Raw genomic sequence first — 20,233 nt, forward strand, 5'->3', positions numbered from 1 at the left:
ATCGAAACCATCCTCTGCTATGTGTTTTGGATGGCCCGATTCGCATATGACAGTCAGGTCCTGTTCCCCAAAAACGCAGACAAGTAACCCTGTAGTACAGGCACAGAGTGAGTGAGCCATGTACAATAACTGCCCCCTGATCACCAAAGGCGAATCCTTATCTGTACATAGCCTTGCACAGGGACTCCAACTCCAGTCCTGGAGAGCTACTGGGTTTTTTTTTTTAGCTCTTAGATGCATCCTTGTTCTGACACACCTGAATCAAATGAATGGCTTGTTATCAGGCCTTTGCCAAACTTGATGCCATGCTGAAGAGCTAATTCAAGCATTTGATCCAGCTGTGTTTGAGCACGTCACACATGCTCCTGCTACTCCCCTGTTTTAGTGGAACTAGTTTCAGTGATTCAAATCGTTGGTACTCTCTGGTCTTCATGTGGTTTCACAAGTCTCAAAAGACAACATAAACGCCTATAAATAAAGTGGAGCAATAAGCACAGCGTGTTAGCTTACCAGCGTTCTGGACACTGAGTTGCCCAGAGTGTGTACAGAGTGTAATTTATTTTCTCAGCGTTTCTCAAATGTTCTTAAATGCAGCTTCATCTTTGAACAAAAACTAGCTTGAAACCATGGCTCTCACTCGAACCCCCGAAACAACCTCCAAAGAAAGGAAGTCAAGCGATCATCCGCCCCGGTGGCCTAATGGATAAGGCACTGGCCTCCTAAGCCAGGGATTGTGGGTTCGAGTCCCATCTGGGGTGTTGTCCAGCAGAGTGGCGCAGCGGAAGCGTGCTGGGCCCATAACCCAGAGGTCGATGGATCGAAACCATCCTCTGCTATGTGTTTTGGATGGCCCGATTCGCAGATGACAGTCAGGTCCTGTTCCCCAAAAACGCAGACAAGTAACCCTGTAGTACAGGCACCGAGTGAGTGAGTCATGTACGATAACTGCCCCCTGATCACCAAAGGCGAATCCTTATCTGTACATAGCCTTGCACAGGGACTCCAACTCCAGTCCTGGAGAGCTACTGGGTTTTTTTTTTTAGCTCTTAGATGCATCCTTGTTCTGACACACCTGAATCAAATGAATGGCTTGTTATCAGGCCTTTGCCAAACTTGATGCCATGCTGAAGAGCTAATTCAAGCATTTGATCCAGCTGTGTTTGAGCACGTCACACATGCTCCTGCTACTCCCCTGTTTTAGTGGAACTAGTTTCAGTGATTCAAATCGTTGGTACTCTCTGGTCTTCATGTGGTTTCACAAGTCTCAAAAGACAACATAAACGCCTCTAAATAAAGTGGAGCAATAAGCACAGCGTGTTAGCTTACCAGCGTTCTGGACACTGAGTTGCCCAGAGTGTGTACAGAGTGTAATTTATTTTCTCAGCGTTTCTCAAATGTTCTTAAATGCAGCTTCATCTTTGAACAAAAACTAGCTTGAAACCATGGCTCTCACTCGAACCCCCGAAACAACCTCCAAAGAAAGGAAGTCAAGCGATTATCCGCCCCGGTGGCCTAATGGATAAGGCACTGGCCTCCTAAGCCAGGGATTGTGGGTTCGAGTCCCATCTGGGGTGTTGTCCAGCAGAGTGGCGCAGCGGAAGCGTTCTGGGCCCATAACCCAGAGGTCGATGGATCGAAACCATCCTCTGCTATGTATTTTGGATGGCCCGATTCGCAGATGACAGTCAGGTCCTGTTCCCCAAAAACGCAGACAAGTAACCCTGTAGTACAGGCACCGAGTGAGTGAGTCATGTACGATAACTGCCCCCTGATCACCAAAGGCGAATCCTTATCTTTACATAACCTTGCACAGGGACTCCAACTCCAGTCCTGGAGAGCTACTGTTTGTTTTTTTTAGCTCTTAGATGCATCCTTGTTCTGACACACCTGAATCAAATGAATGGCTTGTTATCAGGCCTTTGCCAAACTTGATGCCATGCTGAAGAGCTAATTCGAGCATTTGATCCAGCTGTGTTTGAGCATGTCACACATGCTCCTGCTACTCCCCCTGTTTTAGTGGAACTAGATTCAGTGATTCAAATCGTTGGTACTCTCTGGTCTTCATGTGGTTTCACAAGTCTCAACAGACAACATAAACGCCCCTAAATAAAGTGGAGCAAAAAGCACAGCGTGTTGGCTTACCAGCGTTCTGGACACTGAGTTGCCCAGAGTGTATACAGAGTGTAATTTATTTTCTCAGCGTTTCTCAAATGTTCTTAAATGCAGCTTCATCTTTGAACAAAAACCAGCTTGAAACCATGGCTCTCACTCAAACCTCCGAAACAACCTCCAAAGAAAGGAAATCAAGCAATCATCCGCCCCGGTGGCCTAATGGATAAGGCACTGGCCTCCTAAGCCAGGGATTGTGGGTTCGAGTCTCATCTGGGGTGCTGTCCAGCAGAGTGGCGCAGCGGAAGCGTGCTGGGCCCATAACCCAGAGGTCGATGGATTGAAACCATCCTCTGCTATGTGTTTTGGATGGCCCGATTCTCTGAACTGTGTCCAAAAGCAGATGACAGTCAGGTCCTGTTCCCCAAAAACGCAGACAAGTAACCCTGTAGTACAGGCACCGAGTGAGTGAGTCATGTACGATAACTGCCCCCTGATCACCAAAGGCGAATCCTTATCTCTACATAGCCTTGCACAGGGACTCCAACTCCAGTCCTGGAGAGCTACTGTTTTTTTTTTTTTTAACTCTTAGATGCATCCTTGTTCTGACACACCTGAATCAAATGAATGGCTTGTTATCAGGCCTTTGCCAAACTTGATGCCATGCTGAAGAGCTAATTCAAGCATTTGATCCAGCTGTGTTTGAGCACGTCACACATGCTCCTGCTACTCCCCCTGTTTTAGTGGAACTAGATTCAGTGATTCAAATTGTTGGTACTGTCTGGTCTTCATGTGGTTTCACAAGTCTCAGCAGACAACATAAACGCCCCTAAATAAAGTGGAGCAATAAGCACAGCGTGTTGGCTTACCAGCGTTCTGGACACTGAGTTGCCCAGAGTGTGTACAGAGTGTAATTTATTTTCTCAGCGTTTCTCAAATGTTCTTAAATGCAGCTTCATTTTTGAACAAAAACCAGCTTGAAACCATGGCTCTCACTCGAACCCCCGAAACAACCTCCAAAGAAAGGAAGTCAAGTGATCATCCGCCCCGGTGGCTAATGGATAAGGCACTGGCCTCCTAAGCCAGGGATTGTGGGTTCGAGTCCCATCTGGGGTGCTGTCCAGCAGAGTGGCGCAGCGGAAGCGTGCTGGGCCCATAACCCAGAGGTCGATGGATCGAAACCATCCTCTGCTATGTGTTTTGGATGGCCCGATTCTCTGAACTGTGTCCAAAAGCAGATGACAGTCAGGTCCTGTTCCCCAAAAACGCAGATAAGTAACCCTGTAGTACAGGCACCGAGTGAGTGAGTCATGTACGATAACTGCCCCCTAATCACCAAAGGCGAATCCTTATCTCTACATAGCCTTGCACAGGGACTCCAACTCCAGTCCTGGAGAGCTACTGGGGTTTTTTTTAGCTTTTAGATGCATCCTTGTTCTGACACACCTGAATCAAATGAATGGCTTGTTATCAGGCCTTTGCCAAACTTGATGCCATGCTGAAGCGCTAATTCGAGCATTTGATCCAGCTGTGTTTGAGCACGTCACACATGCTCCTGCTACTCCCCCTGTTTTAGTGGAACTAGATTCAGTGATTCAAATCGTTGGTACTCTCTGGTCTTCATGTGGTTTCACAAGTCTCAACAGACAACATAAACGCCCCTAAATAAAGTGGAGCAATAAGCACAGCGTGTTAGATGACCAGAGTTTTGGTCACCGAGTTGCCCAGAGTGTAATTTATTTTCTCAGCGTTTCTCAAATGTTATTAAATACAGCTTCATCTTTGAACAAAAAACCAGCTTGAAACCATGGCTCTCACTTGAACCAACATCCAAAGAAATGAATGGATATTTTCTGCATTCTTCTCCTGTTCATAACTGACCTGCTGAACAACACTGAGCATGTTGGCTGTCCAGAGTTCCGCACACTTAGTAGGGAAGAGACACATACAGTATATTGGTGTAAGTTTTCTTTTTTCCCCCCACTGCAGCTCCCCTTAACGATGTGAGAAAGTAAAACAGGTTACTGAACGTGAATGTCCAGAATAACAAACCACTTATTTTTTCAGTCCTGGACTATGCTAAATGGCTGTAATATAAATCTAAAAGTGCAAGTATTTGGAATAATGGTTTTGCAGGTTTTCATTCATTGTTTCCCTTTAGATTCAATATTAAAAGGTAATGTCGTTCATTAAGCTTGTTAAAGCGTTATGTTATACATTTGTACAAAAAATTCAAGTGTTAATTGGAAAATTAAAGAAGTAATTAAAATAACAGAACTGTAGATACCTAAACATACCTTTATCCTGTCAGCTAGATACAGATAGACATGCTTAATGGCAACAGTGTAGCCTTTTTCATTTCTCAAATGGTAATGGTGTTATATGTTTGATGGACATGAGCTTTATGAATTTCAAACTAAAGTATTAATTAAATTAATAAAAATAAATAAATAAGAAACCAATGCTCCTCTTGCATTCTTGTTAATAACTGCAATATATTAATCACTTTCTACTAAACTGGCCCTTTTGCTTACTGCACTAACAAACATTTCTAGTCCCCGTACCTTAATGCTAAACCTAAAACCAATCAATGACATGAGACTGATGTTAACAGGTAGATTACCTCAGTTGATGGATCTGATTGGTGCAACAACTACCGAGTCAATAGTGCCTGTTTAAAAAAAAATCTGGTACAAGACCATGACACCTGAAAGAACATATTTACATAACTTGCAGTTACGGCATGAAGCAGGTGCTCATGATGCAGGTAGGCAGCAGATCGTGCATTTTGGGATCTTAGTTTATTTAAGCTTATTCACTTAAATAAGGGTAAAAAGCTTGCCTTTTTCCAAAGAGTAGAATCACCTAGTTATTTATTTTTGATTAAAGATTTTTTTTAAATTGTCATTTGACAAATAACACAGTTCAACAGGTATTTGGAGGTTCTTATTTCTGCTTGAATGTCCTTACATCTGATTATTGTTTATTAACTTCTCATTTAAATATCACAGAATCAAGGTTAACATGGGATTAACATTTTCCAATCCTCAGTGTCAACGTTCAAATAGTCTTCCGTATGATGCAGTTAGTATGTAGGTCTATTTACAAAGAGTAGTTATGTAGCATGTGAAAAGGATGACAACATGTCAGTTTAGTCGGTTAAATACTGCATATTTACCAGGCAGTGAGCTTTGCATTGAGCTTCAGTAGACTGTGATACAAATGCACTTGTATATTTTTTGCAGCATGTATACAGTAATGGACTGGTATGAGAACACTGGAAATGTAAAAGATGGTGTGAAGTTTGTAAAATTTCTCCTGTGTGATTTATTTCAGTGCTGCTGCACTTTGATCATGAGTCAACATTGCAGTGTTTGCTTTTGCTTTAACACAAAATAGAAGTTGAACTCAATGCACAGATTCCCACTGATTATTCTCTAAATCAGAGACATCTGTTGTGTTGTGCGTAAAGCACATGTAATAGAAATTGTTGTGCATTGTGTTTGTGATGAAATGGATAAAATGATGTTAATGCAAGTGCAACTCTGCTTAATTTACTTTTTATAAGGGTTGACTTTTCCCCTCAGTTCAATGAGATGTCTTTAAGCAGAATCATGCTGTGAGGCTTAGGTGAAGGGCCAATCATGTGGTCTCCTAACATGACAGCCTTATAGTGGATTTAAAGTGTCCAGTAGTGTTTGCGCCATCTATCTAGCATCTCATTTTTCAATCCATAAATGTCTTAGATTGCACTTGAGAGGTACCAAAAACTTGTATTTTAAAGCAGTTTTCTGTTTAAAGAAGAAGCCAATTCACCCAGTATGGGATTAAACATTGACTCACATATTTGCTTTTGCAAAGTTGTTGACTCTTTTCTGACATGGCCACAGTCTGAATGCACAACGTGACTAACAATAGGACTACAAATTAATTCTGTGGTTGTTGGTTTTCACTACAATGTTAAGATTGTAGTTAAAAAAAATACAAAATACACCAGGTCAGGGTCCAAGGCTTTTAGTCAAACAAAATAAAACTTGTATAAATAAAACTTTGCTTTTGGGGTCTTACCCTGTAAATGATTTCTGTTAGCTTACTGGGGTCAGACAGGGGCTTTTCATAGGATTAAACAGTGGCTGGCTTTAGGAACTGTAAAGCTAAAGTAAAAATTCATGTTGTTTCTCAGCTGAGGACTTAAAAGGCTAGCAGAAACAGGGTTGTCATACTTACAAGTGTATTTGAGGTCTTTGTTCTTGAGCCACTAATACAGTCACAACAGCAACATGAATATGCAGCATGAAGCACCAAGGAATTCAACATAAATGTGGCATGTCAACAAACCAAATACAAAATGCAGCTTAATATAATGTGGTTAATACTTATTAAATACTTGATGAGTTCACTTTATCTGAGAAAATCTATATCCTGAGAAAGAACAACAAGACAAGTTCCAACAAGAATCTCATGACAGTTGGAAAACAGTTGGTATTTCCGCACATTCTGCAATGTATAAGCTGTGTACTGAACAATGCCCAGCAATGTGGCTTAATGTGTGGCCTCAGTGACCTAATGGACAAAGTAAGCCAGGGATTGTGAGTTTGTGGTTATTTGCAGTAGCATTAAAAGTAGAAATGGTCCATGGATAGTTGTAAGTACTCAGACTCTTGGGAAGCTTATTGTTGGGTTAGAACCAAAAACAATATAGTGGTTACGGAATTGTAAGGGAAGGTAAACCATGATGTCATAATTACAGATGTATATGTACTGTATTGTCAAATTTGACATTTATAGTCTTTGTCTTGTCACTTCACTTGATTAAGATTGGTGTGAAGTTACATGTCATTTCACCCATGTAAGAATGGCACAGGTTCTAAGCTAATCCCCTCCGAACAGACAGCACTCTTCCAAAATAAAAATAAAAATTAACCACAGTAGAAGTAACACTATAAACACATAGTGAGTGAACAAGATACAGTCAGTGCATCATGGGAAACACCTAGCAATCAGGCCTATCACAGTGTAACTAACAGATGAATCAGGGTTACCTGATCCAACCCTAATCACAAGCTATAAAAGGAGAGTTTTAATCCTACCCTGAAACGTAGAGCCTGGTTCTGCTGGAGGTTTCTTCCTGTTAAAGGGGGTGTTTTTCCTTCCTGATGTCACCAAAATGCTTCCTCAAAGGGTTTTTTGTGCATTTTGTGCATTTTGTCCAAAGTTTATCCATTCTACACTCCAGATGGGTTAATTGCGTTAAAAATGTAATTGCGTTAATCATGATGACAAAAATAAAGTTCAATGGGAAGATTATTTTCCATTAGTTCTCAGATAATTAAAATTAATTTTAAATATGGTTTGATGTCTGGCAGATATTTTAAGCAGTCATGCTGATTTTTAGTGCCAAAAACAAATACTAAACATTAACTAACTGATATGTGCAAAGCCCTTTTTAGGGGCTTTTAAACGTGTGGTGACGCTTATATGTAGAGCTTTGTGTCATCTGAATAATTTAGGTCAGAGTTGCTGTGATGTTCCAGTCCTGATGCTCACAGACGTCAAATAGCAGAAGCCTGATAAAATTACCTTATACTACAGTTTCTGGATCTTATCCTTCTGTCTTACTACAGATCTTAATAATAGCATTCTGTAAAGATGGCCTTTCTTCTTAAAATATGACCTAAGATATTGTAATTTTAAGATAAATTGTAATAATTATTGTCCCTACATTTCCAAAAATAAAAAAAAATGCTGAATTGACATACTCTTCTGTTGTCTTTCCAGGAGAGTGACCATGACATTGAGAAACAAGGCTTTGAAAACCTGGCCTACGAGTATGGGAGCCAGACTGAGCTCTGCCCTCCACCTAAAGCTGCCTCAAGAGCAGCTTTTAAACTTCAGCGGATCACCTCTGAGCATGAGGTCCACATCATCCAAACCAGAATCTGCAGCCTGAATGGAATACTTGCTGTCACATGGTCTGTACCCAACAGTTTGGCCAAGGTGGACTATGATGCTTCAGTTATTCCAACCAAAGACATCGCCCTGGAACTACAGACCTTGGGATACAGCGTGGAGTCTGTGGTGCAGATCAGGGTGGATGGTATGCACTGCCAGTCCTGTGTGCAGTCCATTCAGGGACAGATCGGGGAGCTGCAGGGGGTTTCACATATTCAGGTGTCTCTTCAGGACAAAGCAGCGCTGATTGTTTTTCAGCCTCTTTTAGTCACACATGAAGAGCTGAGAGACAAAATTGAGGACATGGGCTTTGATACTGCTTTGTTATCTGAGGACCCATCAGTAGAAGATTTAAGTTTCTGGCAGAAAAAGGAGGTGGATGCCTCCACCCAGACTGTAACCATTTTGATTGGAGGGATGACTTGCAGCTCTTGTGTGCAGACAATAGAAGGGAGGATCTCTCAGATGACTGGAGTGCGGTTCATAGCGGTGTCCCTGGAGGCGGAAAAGGGAACAATAACCTTTGATCCCTATTTGACAGAGCCAGAGCAGCTCAGGGCAGCTATTGAGGACATGGGCTTTGACGCCTCACTTAATGGTAGGTAACAAAAATAAATGTTTGCTTAATGCAGCTTTTAAAAAAATATTATTTTAGGATTATTTCAGTTTTCTTTTTCAGTGTGTCAAATGTTAATAAATAGTGAGGGTGACAACTGACTGAACATCCAGGGAACAGTTAGCATTTGTTTTTACCATCCTGTTTTTCTTTAACATCTTACTTGAGCTCCACAGCACTTGGTCCAGATCACAACCTAAAGATCCCAGAACTTCTCCAACATGAAGGGACACAAACACTCAGGAGCTAGATACCTTACCCATTAGTTCACATGGTAGCAGGTGTTAGCTTGACTCCAGCTGATCAGGCTTGGACAAGAAGTTGTGCATTTTAATTTATTTTGGGTAGAATTTGGTACAGATTGGTGCATTTTTTCCTATCCCTATCTTTCCATTTCTGAGTTTGTACATCATTTCCCCAAATCCTCTCGTCTGGTCTCAGTGCCTCTCACCAGAGATGCAAGAACAGTAGCACAGCTGGATCATCTGACCAATTTTTAATTTGTTATGGCCCACTGCTGTATTGGCTGATCTCAGGTGTCATTCAAGCATAAGAGTGCTTCAATTTATGGTTTTAAGGCAGGGAAATAAATGAGGAAGGAGGGTGTGGCATGAAAATGAGAACAGACCACCGGTGGTGCGGACAGCACCATCTGTCCCTAGTATACAGTCAGGATAGGGGATTGTATGAGGTGTGTTCCCACTCCTGAAATTCAGATAAATTATTTCCAGGACACCATCATTGCAGCTATCCTAATCTAGGGGGAAAAAGCTCCTCTGCACACTTCAATACTGACCCTTCTGAGTCCAAGTTTGACAGCTTGCCACGTGGTGACACAAGAGGCACTTTAGCTATGTGTCTGCTGACCCAGTAGCATCTGAACACTACATTAATTAATTTTCTTGGATCTGCTTTGAACCTTCAGTCCGGTGGAGGGGGTTTTATATTAGTTTTAGAAGAATGTATATCGTAGCTGCACTTTAATGTTTTCTACAGTTGTCATTTGTGTTGCGAGACAGAAACAAGAGGTAAAAAGTAAAAAAGTAAAGTCTACATTTTATGCAATATAATACTACTACTACTAATAATAATAATACTAATTAAAGGCATACACAGACCAATGGGATGTGTATGCGAATATGAAAAACAACTCTCATGCCTCAGTGGCACCTCATCTCTTCATCTCTTCATCTGCTATTTCTGTCAGGCAAGGAGTGAGTTGGGAACTCAAGTACCTTTGAACTAGTTTTTACACCCGAGGTAGAAAAGCACCCATTGTTTGATGTCCTTGGAGGGGTTTGCTTTCATTTAGGAAATGTCTGCCACTAACCGTAAAATCGTGTACATGCTATCTAAAGGGTTTCTTAGAAGAGGTATGTTGTTTAGAGTAAACCAGAAACTCAACGGTTACTCTGGGAACCAGACAACTGTACTCCTCATTGAAACTCTGAGAGCCCTTATCCTTACCAGGGCTTTAATTGCAGAAACAGCCTGCCAAAATGAGGGATTAACGCAGGCAGATTATGAACAGATTCTTTAATTTCTCTTTATCTTGCTCAGCTCTCAGTGTCAGGTTTTATTGGCCTCTTATTGGGATAGAAGTTATATATCATGTGGTTGTATATCATATGCCAGTGAGCTGTAAAAAAAAGTCTGTCCAAATTTCTCAAACTAAGCAAATGCTTGGTTATTTTCTCTTCTGCATTATCTGTTTAGTTAGCAGAAGGTGTGGAAGAAGATTGTGGACTTAAAGTAAAAAAATAAATAAAATCCAGCTTGCTTTAGAAATGCCATTCATGCTCGTTTCCAATTCTGTGCTTTGAAGCTATATGAGAGTTAAACAATCAGAAATCATTCCTGTTTACTTTGTGCACCTTATATTTCCAGTACAACAGGGAATCATGCCACCTGCAGATGTTCTCTGACAACCGCGTTGTTAGTTCCTACCATGTTATCCAATCCATTAATCCATTTGTTTCACTGTGAAGGCATACAATGTTTTAAAGAGTTCAAGCAAACAAGTAACTTATGTTCCTATTGCTTTAAAGTTTGGAGATGACCCATGGAAAATAAGGCTTTTTCCTAATTTGTGTGAACCTGACCGTTGACCTTGAAGCATTGCATACTAAAGTTTTATATCTTTACCCTTGTCTTCTATAAGCTGTGAAAGTTTGACATTTTAAGATATATTCATGCATGTGTGATTTTACAAAACTGTGATGCCTCTCCAGGCCTTTTCACAGGATATATTACTTGATATTATTCCTTGAAGTGTTTTTTCCAAGGTCAACTTTGACCTTAAACAATAAATGTCAATGTTAAATACTTACCCAACCTAGGTACTCATGTCCCCCAGGGCCTAGTATATTGCTGTGAAATCTGAAAATGATGCATGAAAAATTGTGGGTGATATAAAGATTTTACTAACTTTCACATTTGGTATGACCTCGACTTTGACCGATTTTCTTGAAAATTAAATCACCTCGAACTGTTATTGGTATCTATTGGTTATTGGTATCTACCATCACACAAAATTCGAAAACTCTGGTTGCCACACTGCTAACAAACAGACAAAAAAATAAATGAAAGAGATTATATTCTCCCTCCCTTCAGGGAGAGAATAGGATGAGTTTTTAAAATTTCTAGTTGGACTATGGTGATGGAAGATTCTAAGTTGAGCCTCATAAATCTGTAGAGCTACAAACTTATATGGCGCCTCCATATTTTTTGTCCTTTCAGAACCTATAAAGAGTGTTCAGAGTCATGAAAAGTCCCAGCCTGTAAGCTTTGAACTTTCTGACATGTTGACTAACAGGCCTGTAGTCAGCAATGGGACGGGTTCACAGGCACCATCTGCAAGTTCGCCTGAGATAAAAGCACAGAAATGCTTCATCTGCGTTACGGGGATGACCTGTGCCTCCTGTGTGTCCAACATCGAGAGGAACCTGCTCAAACACAGAGGTGAGCGACTTCCAGGGATGAGGCATTTGAACTGAGAAGAAGATTGTTGATAAAGTGTACTGTGTTTGTTAACCAGGAGTCCTATCAGTGTTGGTGTCGCTAATGGCCGGTAAGGCGGAGGTGAAGTATGATTCACATGTCCTGGATGCTACTGCAGTGACTGAGCTCATCAAAGACTTGGGCTTTGGTGCCCAGGTTATTGAGGATAATGCAGTAGCACATGGAAAGCTGGACCTCACTGTAAGTCTACGGGACATCATATAATGCAGAATTTTGTGCAAATTCCACATCACATGTAGTTCACATGCAGATAACAGGCATGACGTGCGCATCATGTGTCCACAACATCGAGTCCAAGCTCAACTTAACCAGAGGGATCCTCATGGCTTCGGTCGCACTGGCAACCAACAAAGCTCAGGTTGAGTTTGACCCAGAGGTGCTCGGACCTCGGGATATTATCAAGATCATCCAGGTGTTTATCACAGGACTTATAAAAGCCATCTTAAACCTACAATTTTTTACACATGCAATTTCACACCTTGGAGTTTCTCCTCATTTCAGGGTCTTGGATTTGAGGCCAGGCTGGAGCAGGCGGGCTTCAAAAACAACCTCGATCACAAAGAAGAAATTCGACAGCAAGTATCTGGTTTACAATTCTTATTTTTAAATGGATGCTAACTTTTTAACAATTAACAATTTTCTAACAATTAAACCCTGAGAGTATGCTGTTGACAGGTGGAGAGTTATAACCAGCACATGGTGGTTTTGATCCATATATTGATACCGCAGGTCATGCTTAAACCCACAATCCCTCACTACACTTTCTTTCACTACTGGAAAAGGCTTTTTAGATTTAGGTCAGAGTTAACATTTCTATTAATTAGTACTTATACCAACTTTCACTTTTCCTTAAATGTCATACAGATGGACTGTTTCTGCTCTTAGCTATATATGAGAGGTGCAAGACCAGAGGTGGTAAAACTAGATTTTCTTAGTGTACAGGCTGCGTTCAGCTGACTTGCTGCATCAGCTGAACGCAGCAAGTCAGTGATCTAAATTTAGTGAATTTAGATCACTGAATTCAACAAGATGTCAGCAGATTTTTCACAGCTATCATGACTGATTATCCATTCCCTACACTGTCCCTAAACTGTCTTTATACTAGACTGTATACAGTTGTCAGGCAATTTGAAATTACCGGCCCTTCTCCGTTTGGCCACCAGGGGAACATGTGCAGCTAAAAAAGGCGTCAGATTATTAGCTTACCGCTAAATTTTTCCATAAAAATGACTAGCAGTACAAGAAATCAGTGCAAAGGATGAATGTTTTTTTCATAACAGACATGTTTGCCTGGTTTTTGCAGGTGGAAGAACTCATTTCTGTTGAGCCTGGTCTTTGGCTTGCCTGTGATGGGTCTCATGATCTACATGATGGTGATGGACAACCTGCACCAAGAACACGGGGGCTCCATGCCCACCGAGCAGAATGTACTTCCGGGCCTCTCCATCCTTAACCTGCTTTTCTTTGTGCTCTGCACACCTGTCCAGGTGAGGAAGCACAATCTGAGCTAAACCTTTAATCACACATGAGTGCATTTTCTTTGCTAAGGATGGTAAAAGTGTATGACTCACAATGGAGCATAAATCCTTCCCGTCACTGGATCTTTGTGTCTTCCTTGATGCAGATCTTTGGAGGTCGATACTTTTACATTCAGGCCTACCGCTCGCTAAAACATCGCACTGCCAACATGGATGTGCTAATTGTGTTAGCCACCTCCATTGCCTACATCTATTCCTGCGTGGTCCTCATCGTGGCCATGGCGGAGCAGGCCAGCCAGAGCCCTGTGACCTTTTTCGACACTCCACCCATGCTCTTTGTGTTCATCGCTTTGGGACGATGGCTGGAACACATCGCAAAGGTAAAATAAAAATAAAAACAGGTTTATGAGGCCTAATTCTTGGAAACTATAAACTGTCAAGTCACTGCTGATTCTTGGAATCAGCTCACTACAGTTGCTTATATATGACATAATTCAAACTTGCACTGTTTGCATTAGGCAGCATGTTTGTTTTTTCTCCAGGCTTTTATTGTCATATTTAATGACTCTTCAGAGGGCTGATGTTTTTATTGTGCTAGACAATGATTAACTGAACATTGGCTGATGCTGCATCACAATCACAGGACTGCATTCAATTTGATGATGAAGTTGCTTGCATTTTATATCTGCAGTGCATGTTTTTATTATCTCCAGTGTTGGGACTAACGCGTTATTAAGTAACGCGTTACAGTAACTACGTTATTATTGTGGTAACGAGCACGGTAACTAGTTATTGTGTCAAAATCAGGAACGCGTTAGTCGTTACTGGGATTTAGATAGGGTCGTTACTCGTTACTTCGTGTGGTGGCTATCGCGGAACTTCCACAGATTCAATAACATTAGCAAGTGGTGAAAGCCAGCAGGTGGAAGAGAAGGAAAAGAGACCCGAGGCGGCCGCCGGTCCAAGTGTGAACTGAACTTCAGGTAAGAAGTTATGACCTGCAGTCTATCTGGGTCAGATATAAACCAAGTTTAGGTGGAGTTTATTTTCGTTATTCTGACTTTTTCCGTACTGCGTACTAGCTAGCATGACGGAGTTTCTATACAGCTGGGTGGGTGCTATGATGTTAACGATGTTAAACTTTATTTTGTTCATAAGTTATTAGAGTTGCCAACCGTCCCGTCTGGTATTAAGAGAAAATATTACGCATTTCTTATTGAGGTGAAAAGGAACAGTTTGTCCCGTAATTCGGCTACATTGAAAAAGGCACAAAGCTGGAGTTATTCTGTGTCTTTGCTGCACAGCTGCCTCTTCTTCTCTCTTTCTCCCCCCTCCCTCTCCCGTTTCTACTTCAATCATGAAAACTGATCAATGATCAGCTGATCGGCTCTCTTGTTTGTTTATCGCCCACTTTGCGCCAGAAAGAGGAAACCAGCCGATGTCGCGTTAAACAACAGCAGCACGTTTAAGCTTGATCAGCTGTTGTTAGAATTTATTTAATATTAATTCCTAGTATCAGCTGATGTTTGCTGGAGCCACAGCTGCAAAAAAGCTGCTGATGATGATGATGTCGGTTTGTTTATCTGGTGAGAGGGAAACATGAAACCAGGAGATGTCCTTACTAAATCATCAGAGCTGAACAGGTGATGGAGATACAGGTTTACCTTTTAGGTGACATAAATGAGTTGAAGGGAAGTTATGAACTGTTTCTGAGAGACAGATAACCCCAGGATCCTTTTTAGGTAGCTGACAGCTGGTAACTGTGCAGGAGCGATCTAGCAAAGTTTTGCCAGGGGCGCCAGGTAGGGCATTAACAGGGAGAGGTGGGCACAAAGAAATACTTTTCTTTTTTATTCTCATTTAAAATGTCTAGCTTTTAAAAAATAATTATCTGAATCTTACAAAAAACGATTTATGCATATATACCATCAAAACAGTGAACATTACTGTCACAACAGCGTTTGTTTTCATTCAAAGGCTTTATGATTTTTCCTATAATGGCCGGTCTCTAGTCAAAATGCCCGGGCCGATTTTTTGTCCCCGTCCAGCCCTGTATGCAGCTCATCTGCAGTCTGGTGTTACCTACATCTTCCTATTTAGAAGGCAGAATTTCCGAGTTCTGAGTACAATCAAAGCACCACGACTGCAGTTTTTTGTGTTGGATGTAAAAGGCGCACATGACGCTGTGACGTAGGCTAGAATCATGGCAGCAGTCAATGACGGTCCAGGCGTGGGATTTCTCTCGTGGAAATATGTATTATCTTTTCCTTTCTATTGGTAGGTGGCACAGTGCACTTGTGGCAAGTAAGCAAGCTAGAAGACTGGCAAAGTTATGGAAGCAACACATTAACAAGAGAATTCTGAGTAAAACCAAAGTTACTTTCCCTAGTAACTAGTTACTTTGAAAGTAACGAGTAACTTGAAGTAACTGAGTTACTTTTGATAGAAGTAACTAGTAATGTAACTAAGTTACTATTTTAAAGTAACTTACCCAACACTGATTATCTCGTGCAGTACTCAAATAATAGCTGTAACAGAGTTATTACTATTACTATTTACTATTACTTCGCTGGCTTCTGATGATGGCTAGCCACCATGACCTCACCCACTGGTTACTTTTCTTTTAAGTTCGCCAGTATTTTACTTGTAAATTTTCTATTCTTTCCTGTGAATTTTTCATTTTTTCTTCGAAATTTGCAATTTCTAGTAAATTTGCCATGTTTTTGTTATAAATCTTTTTTCTTGCTATTTTGATGCTTTTTTCAAAAGAAGTTTTGAAAATTTTGCCAAATGTATCATTCTCCTAATTGGTTTTTCTTTGCAATGTTAATATTTTTTTTTCTAGTAATTTTGACAGATTTTTGTTGCAACCATTGTATTACGTGAGTTTCAGACATCTAAAAGTCCCAGCATAGAATTGTGCCAGGATCTCCAACACTGTGTTCTCATAAAGTTTATCCAAGTTTGACAATTGTCCTTTAAATGTTAACAGTTTATTTCTTATACAATTTTGTCCTTATAAACTTGACAGTTTTTTTCACAAATTTGCTATTTTTATGGGAAATTTGCTGATTGTTAACTTTAACTTTCACTCTTGCCAGTGTTTTACTTTTAAATGTATTTATTTATTTATTTTTGTAAAGCTTTGGCAAATTCTACAGGTGTTTTACTAATAGATTTTCTTTTTTTTCTTGAAAGTTGGCCAGTGAAAATTGACAATTGTTTCGATTGGTTTTTTCCCTCAGATTTTAAAAGGCTACCCCCCCTATAAATTTGACACCTTAATAATAAAGTTTGATATTTATTTATTTTTTGAAAAAAAATTTAGTCATTAATTTAAATTTTGTTCTTACAAATGTGACAGATCATAAATTGACAAATAAATCTTCATGTTTTTCTGCTAAATTTCCCATTTTTCCCCACATTTTTGCCAGCTTTTCTCTTGTGCTGTTTTTTCCTCATGAACTTACATCTATATATGTGAAATTATTACTAACTGATTCATCATAAGCTTCTGTACTCTGGCTTGGACAAAAACACAAAGAAACTAAAACATTCTTATATGAGCCGTCTCAGAAATGAAATGCTGTAGATTAATTTCCTGTCTTTGTGGTGGGACACTAGCAGCAGGTGTTTTAACACCAGTGAGAGAAGGCCCATTCTTTATACGCATATTTACCAGCAGGAGAGCATGAACTTTCTTCTCTCGCCATCTCAGCGGCACACTTGTGAAAATCTGGGAACACAGATTTTTCTTGCAAAATTACTTTATGCAGATATAACCTAGATACATACAAATTCTCACATTTCTGCGGTAACTATACAACCATGTGACTGTAGCAATTCAAAACGCTCATACTTAGTAGACAGGAGGGTGTATGAGGTCATACCATTAGTGCAGTACATCTTTGTTTTAAGACTGTAACAATACATTCTCCTGTGCTGTTTCTACTGTCTTAGAGTAAAACCTCAGAGGCTTTGGCCAAATTAATGTCACTTCAAGCCACCGACGCCACTGTGGTCACTTTGGGATCTGACAAATCCATCATCAGGTGAGACACGTAAGATAAATAAATAAAACCATCACCTCTGTGGTACATGACGTGTGTGTCTGTAAAAACATTTTTATGCCTCAGTGAGGAGCAGGTGCTGGTGGAGCTCGTTCAGAGGGGCGATATTGTGAAGGTTGTCCCTGGAGGGAAGTTCCCAGTCGATGGGAAAGTGATTGAAGGGAGCTCCATGGCAGATGAGTCCTTGATTACAGGTAGGAGCGAGTGAATGATGCGAATCCTTGGCTTTGAATTTGGATTTCAGGCATCTTAAGCCAAATTTAGAATTAATTTCTGTGAGTTTTCCGTCTCTGTGTGGCAGAACAAGTGGCATGCATTGCAGATCTTTAGTCCCAGAGGTCACATTTGTGTAATTAAGTTATAAAGTCTTATAAATGTAATCAGAGATGTCTGGTTTGTGTAGGTAAAATTCTTTTTGCATGCAGGTTTGAAAAAACATTCATTTCAATAAAAAGAATCACCTGGCATTTTTTAGATCCAACCTATAGAAAATCAAAGAATCAGATTTTATACCAATATATTAGGAACCAGAACTAGAAAAAAAAAAGAACTAAGAATACTGGCATAAAAAGATAAAGGGAAATTAATCAGAAATATCAAAATTTCATGAGTCTGAGGCCACAACTTTGGACTGCTGTAACAAGCAAGAGTGCTCGAGAGAGCCAGTTCTTAATTACAGCTGGTGGGTGATTGGTGGGTGAAGAAGAATGAGTGAAAGCCAGTGATCCAACAGAGAGTGGTTGAGCAGTTGAGCCTCTGAAAGGACCTCTGGAGCAGAAACAAACCACAGTTACACAAAAGGCAGAAGATGACTGAGACACCATCATTCGGTCACTTGTTGCAATTTTTCTACCTCTCTTTCTGTCAGGTGAGCCAATGCCCGTTAGTAAGAAGGTGGGCAGTTTGGTGATTGCCGGCTCGATTAATGCTCACGGTGCCCTTCTGGTGGAGGCCACTCACGTTGGTACTGAAACAACACTGTCACAAATAGTCAAACTGGTCGAAGAGGCACAGACCTCTAAGGTAAGCTATAAAAATCACAATTTTAAACTATAAGGTTACTTACATGTGTTTAATAATAATAATAATGATAATAAACTTTATTTACATACATAAATACATAGATACATAGGAGAAGCAGCAGATACAGAACAAACAAGGAATTAAATGAGCATAAAAGTGCATAGTGTAAAATCATAAGTGAAATGTTAACTAGAAGGAAAGGCAAGATTGAATAAGTGGGTCTTTAGTCGTGATTTAAACAGTGCAATAGAATCAGAGGTGTGGATAGCGAGAGGGAGGTTATTCCACAGTACCGGGGCAGCCAGAGCAAACGCACGGTCACCCCGAGACTTCAGCCAAGATCTAGGTTGCGTCAGAAGTAGTTGAGTAGCAGATCTAAGTATTCTAGCAGGAGTATGTGGCCTGAGAAGTTCACTAAGATAACTTGGCGCTAATTCATTAATAGTTTTGAACGTAAGGAGTAATATTTTAAATTGAATACGGTACTTTATGGGCAGCCAGTACAAGCCAGCTAGAACAGGAGTAATAGAGCAGAATTTCCTGGTACCAGTCAGGAGGCGGGCCGCCGCATTTTGGACTGTTTTTATATGATCGGATGACACAAATGGAATATTTGCAGCAGTCCCTTAATAGCTTACAGACTTTCTTGAGGAATAGTTCTCCAGCTTTCTGAAGCTCTTTAAACTGTTTCTTTGGACTCATTTTCAGTCCAGTCCTTGTACCTGAGCATTTTTAAAGGAAATTTTTTAATTTATTATTTTTGTTTGTTAAGCCACTTTACACTGTACTATGAATCATTCAAGCATAAACAGGCTCCCAACTCAAGAGATGAACCAAGAAACCAAGGTCACGTTTCAGTTCGTATGGTTGTCTAACAGTGATAAATTTACTGTAATATGATTGGCTGTCATGTGGACAGTGTGGCAAATGCATAAAGTTCCATAAAGAACCTGCTCTTGGAGGGCTGGAAGTCCTGCATGGTTGAAAAGTTCTAGTTGCTGAGTTTTTACAGTGTAGTTATGATGAAGGCAGTGCTTACTGCTACCGAGGTGTGCAGACACTGTAGACACTCAAAAGAGATTGTTCACAAAAAGAGACTGTTAACACTAAACTATGTTGTATTTTGCCCCTGGTTCTGCGTGAATAAGTAAGGATAAAAATTTTGGATTCCTTTGTCATTTAGACTTTTCCACATTTAGACGTTTTGCTTTGTCTTCGAGTTACCCAATTAGCTCAGCTGATTAGACTGTGTTGCTAATAACGTCAAGGTCATGGGTTCAACCCCCATACTGGCCACTTGCTGCCTTTAAAGGTCACTCACTGTTCTTAATGTACCGTAATTCCCGGACTACAGAGCGCACCTGATTAAAAGCCGCGTGCTCTAATTTTAGAAAGAAAATCAATTTTGTACTTGTACAGGCCGCACCGGATTTTAAGCCGTATGCGTTTCACTTGTAATATGAGATATTTACACAGAAATATTACACGTGAGGATTTTTAACGTTTAATTTAATCCGTAAGGTAACATAAACATGGTAACATAAACGTTATGGTAACATACAAAAATACATACTGCAAATGCTTTTTTTCCTCCACCAGCGCCTGTAACACGGCTACCTTTAAGTATACGTACGTATCAGTAACACAGAAATTACGTTGCTTATGGTTTTTTTACAGAACAGTGCACAAACAACATTACAACGTCTCTTAACAACCGGTAAAAATATATACTGTATATATACTACTTATCAATTTTATTGGTCTACTGTTACCAGGCAAAATGTTTTTGGCTGCATGAAAAAAAATATCAGTGATTCCTGAGATTAGGGACAAAACAGGTTTTAATTTTCTAAAATATATTTTTTGATTTTTCAAAAACATATTTACATATAATTGTTACACAAAGTTTTGGCTGTCTCATCATGTTTTGGTACAATCTCCCAGGTGTAACATTTTTTAATAAT

At 40.2% G+C, this 20,233-nt stretch overlaps 1 protein-coding gene and 6 non-coding genes across 8 annotated transcripts in view; all 7 read left to right on the forward strand.

Moving 5' to 3' along the window:
• Positions 1 to 20, forward strand: part of trnam-cau (transfer RNA methionine (anticodon CAU)) — a 72-nt gene extending 52 nt beyond the window's left edge. The window contains exon 1 of the tRNA in view: positions 1 to 20. This exon is cut by the window's left edge and continues 52 nt beyond it. This is a non-coding gene — a tRNA (tRNA-Met).
• Positions 1 to 20,233, forward strand: part of atp7b (ATPase copper transporting beta) — a 66,578-nt gene that overhangs the window by 33,907 nt on the left and 12,438 nt on the right. Inside the window, exons 1-11 of one of the 2 annotated variants that reach the window (XM_085150442.1) lie at positions 4,368 to 4,876; positions 7,888 to 8,659; positions 11,417 to 11,638; positions 11,715 to 11,878; positions 11,949 to 12,110; positions 12,200 to 12,273; positions 13,002 to 13,185; positions 13,323 to 13,556; positions 17,137 to 17,228; positions 17,313 to 17,440; positions 18,115 to 18,269. In XM_085150442.1, coding sequence (XP_085006568.1) covers positions 4,853 to 4,876; positions 7,888 to 8,659; positions 11,417 to 11,638; positions 11,715 to 11,878; positions 11,949 to 12,110; positions 12,200 to 12,273; positions 13,002 to 13,185; positions 13,323 to 13,556; positions 17,137 to 17,228; positions 17,313 to 17,440; positions 18,115 to 18,269 — 2,211 coding nt within the window. In that variant the 5' untranslated portion in view covers positions 4,368 to 4,852. Of the gene's footprint in view, positions 1 to 4,367; positions 4,877 to 7,887; positions 8,660 to 11,416; positions 11,639 to 11,714; positions 11,879 to 11,948; positions 12,111 to 12,199; positions 12,274 to 13,001; positions 13,186 to 13,322; positions 13,557 to 17,136; positions 17,229 to 17,312; positions 17,441 to 18,114; positions 18,270 to 20,233 lie in introns of those variants that run through there. The other variant, XM_085150439.1, reaches the window with a different exon arrangement.
• On the forward strand, positions 686 to 758 carry trnar-ccu (transfer RNA arginine (anticodon CCU)). Its single transcript has one exon. It is a non-coding gene; the product is annotated as a tRNA-Arg (tRNA).
• On the forward strand, positions 765 to 836 carry trnam-cau (transfer RNA methionine (anticodon CAU)). Its single transcript has one exon. It is a non-coding gene; the product is annotated as a tRNA-Met (tRNA).
• On the forward strand, positions 1,502 to 1,574 carry trnar-ccu (transfer RNA arginine (anticodon CCU)). Its single transcript has one exon. It is a non-coding gene; the product is annotated as a tRNA-Arg (tRNA).
• Positions 2,318 to 2,390, forward strand: trnar-ccu (transfer RNA arginine (anticodon CCU)). The gene has a single exon. It is a non-coding gene; the product is annotated as a tRNA-Arg (tRNA).
• Positions 3,232 to 3,303, forward strand: trnam-cau (transfer RNA methionine (anticodon CAU)). Its single transcript has one exon. It is a non-coding gene; the product is annotated as a tRNA-Met (tRNA).

This window comes from Neolamprologus multifasciatus, chromosome 23, assembly GCF_963576455.1.
Source record: "Neolamprologus multifasciatus chromosome 23, fNeoMul1.2, whole genome shotgun sequence".
In the NCBI taxonomy this organism is placed as follows: domain Eukaryota; kingdom Metazoa; phylum Chordata; class Actinopteri; order Cichliformes; family Cichlidae; genus Neolamprologus; species Neolamprologus multifasciatus.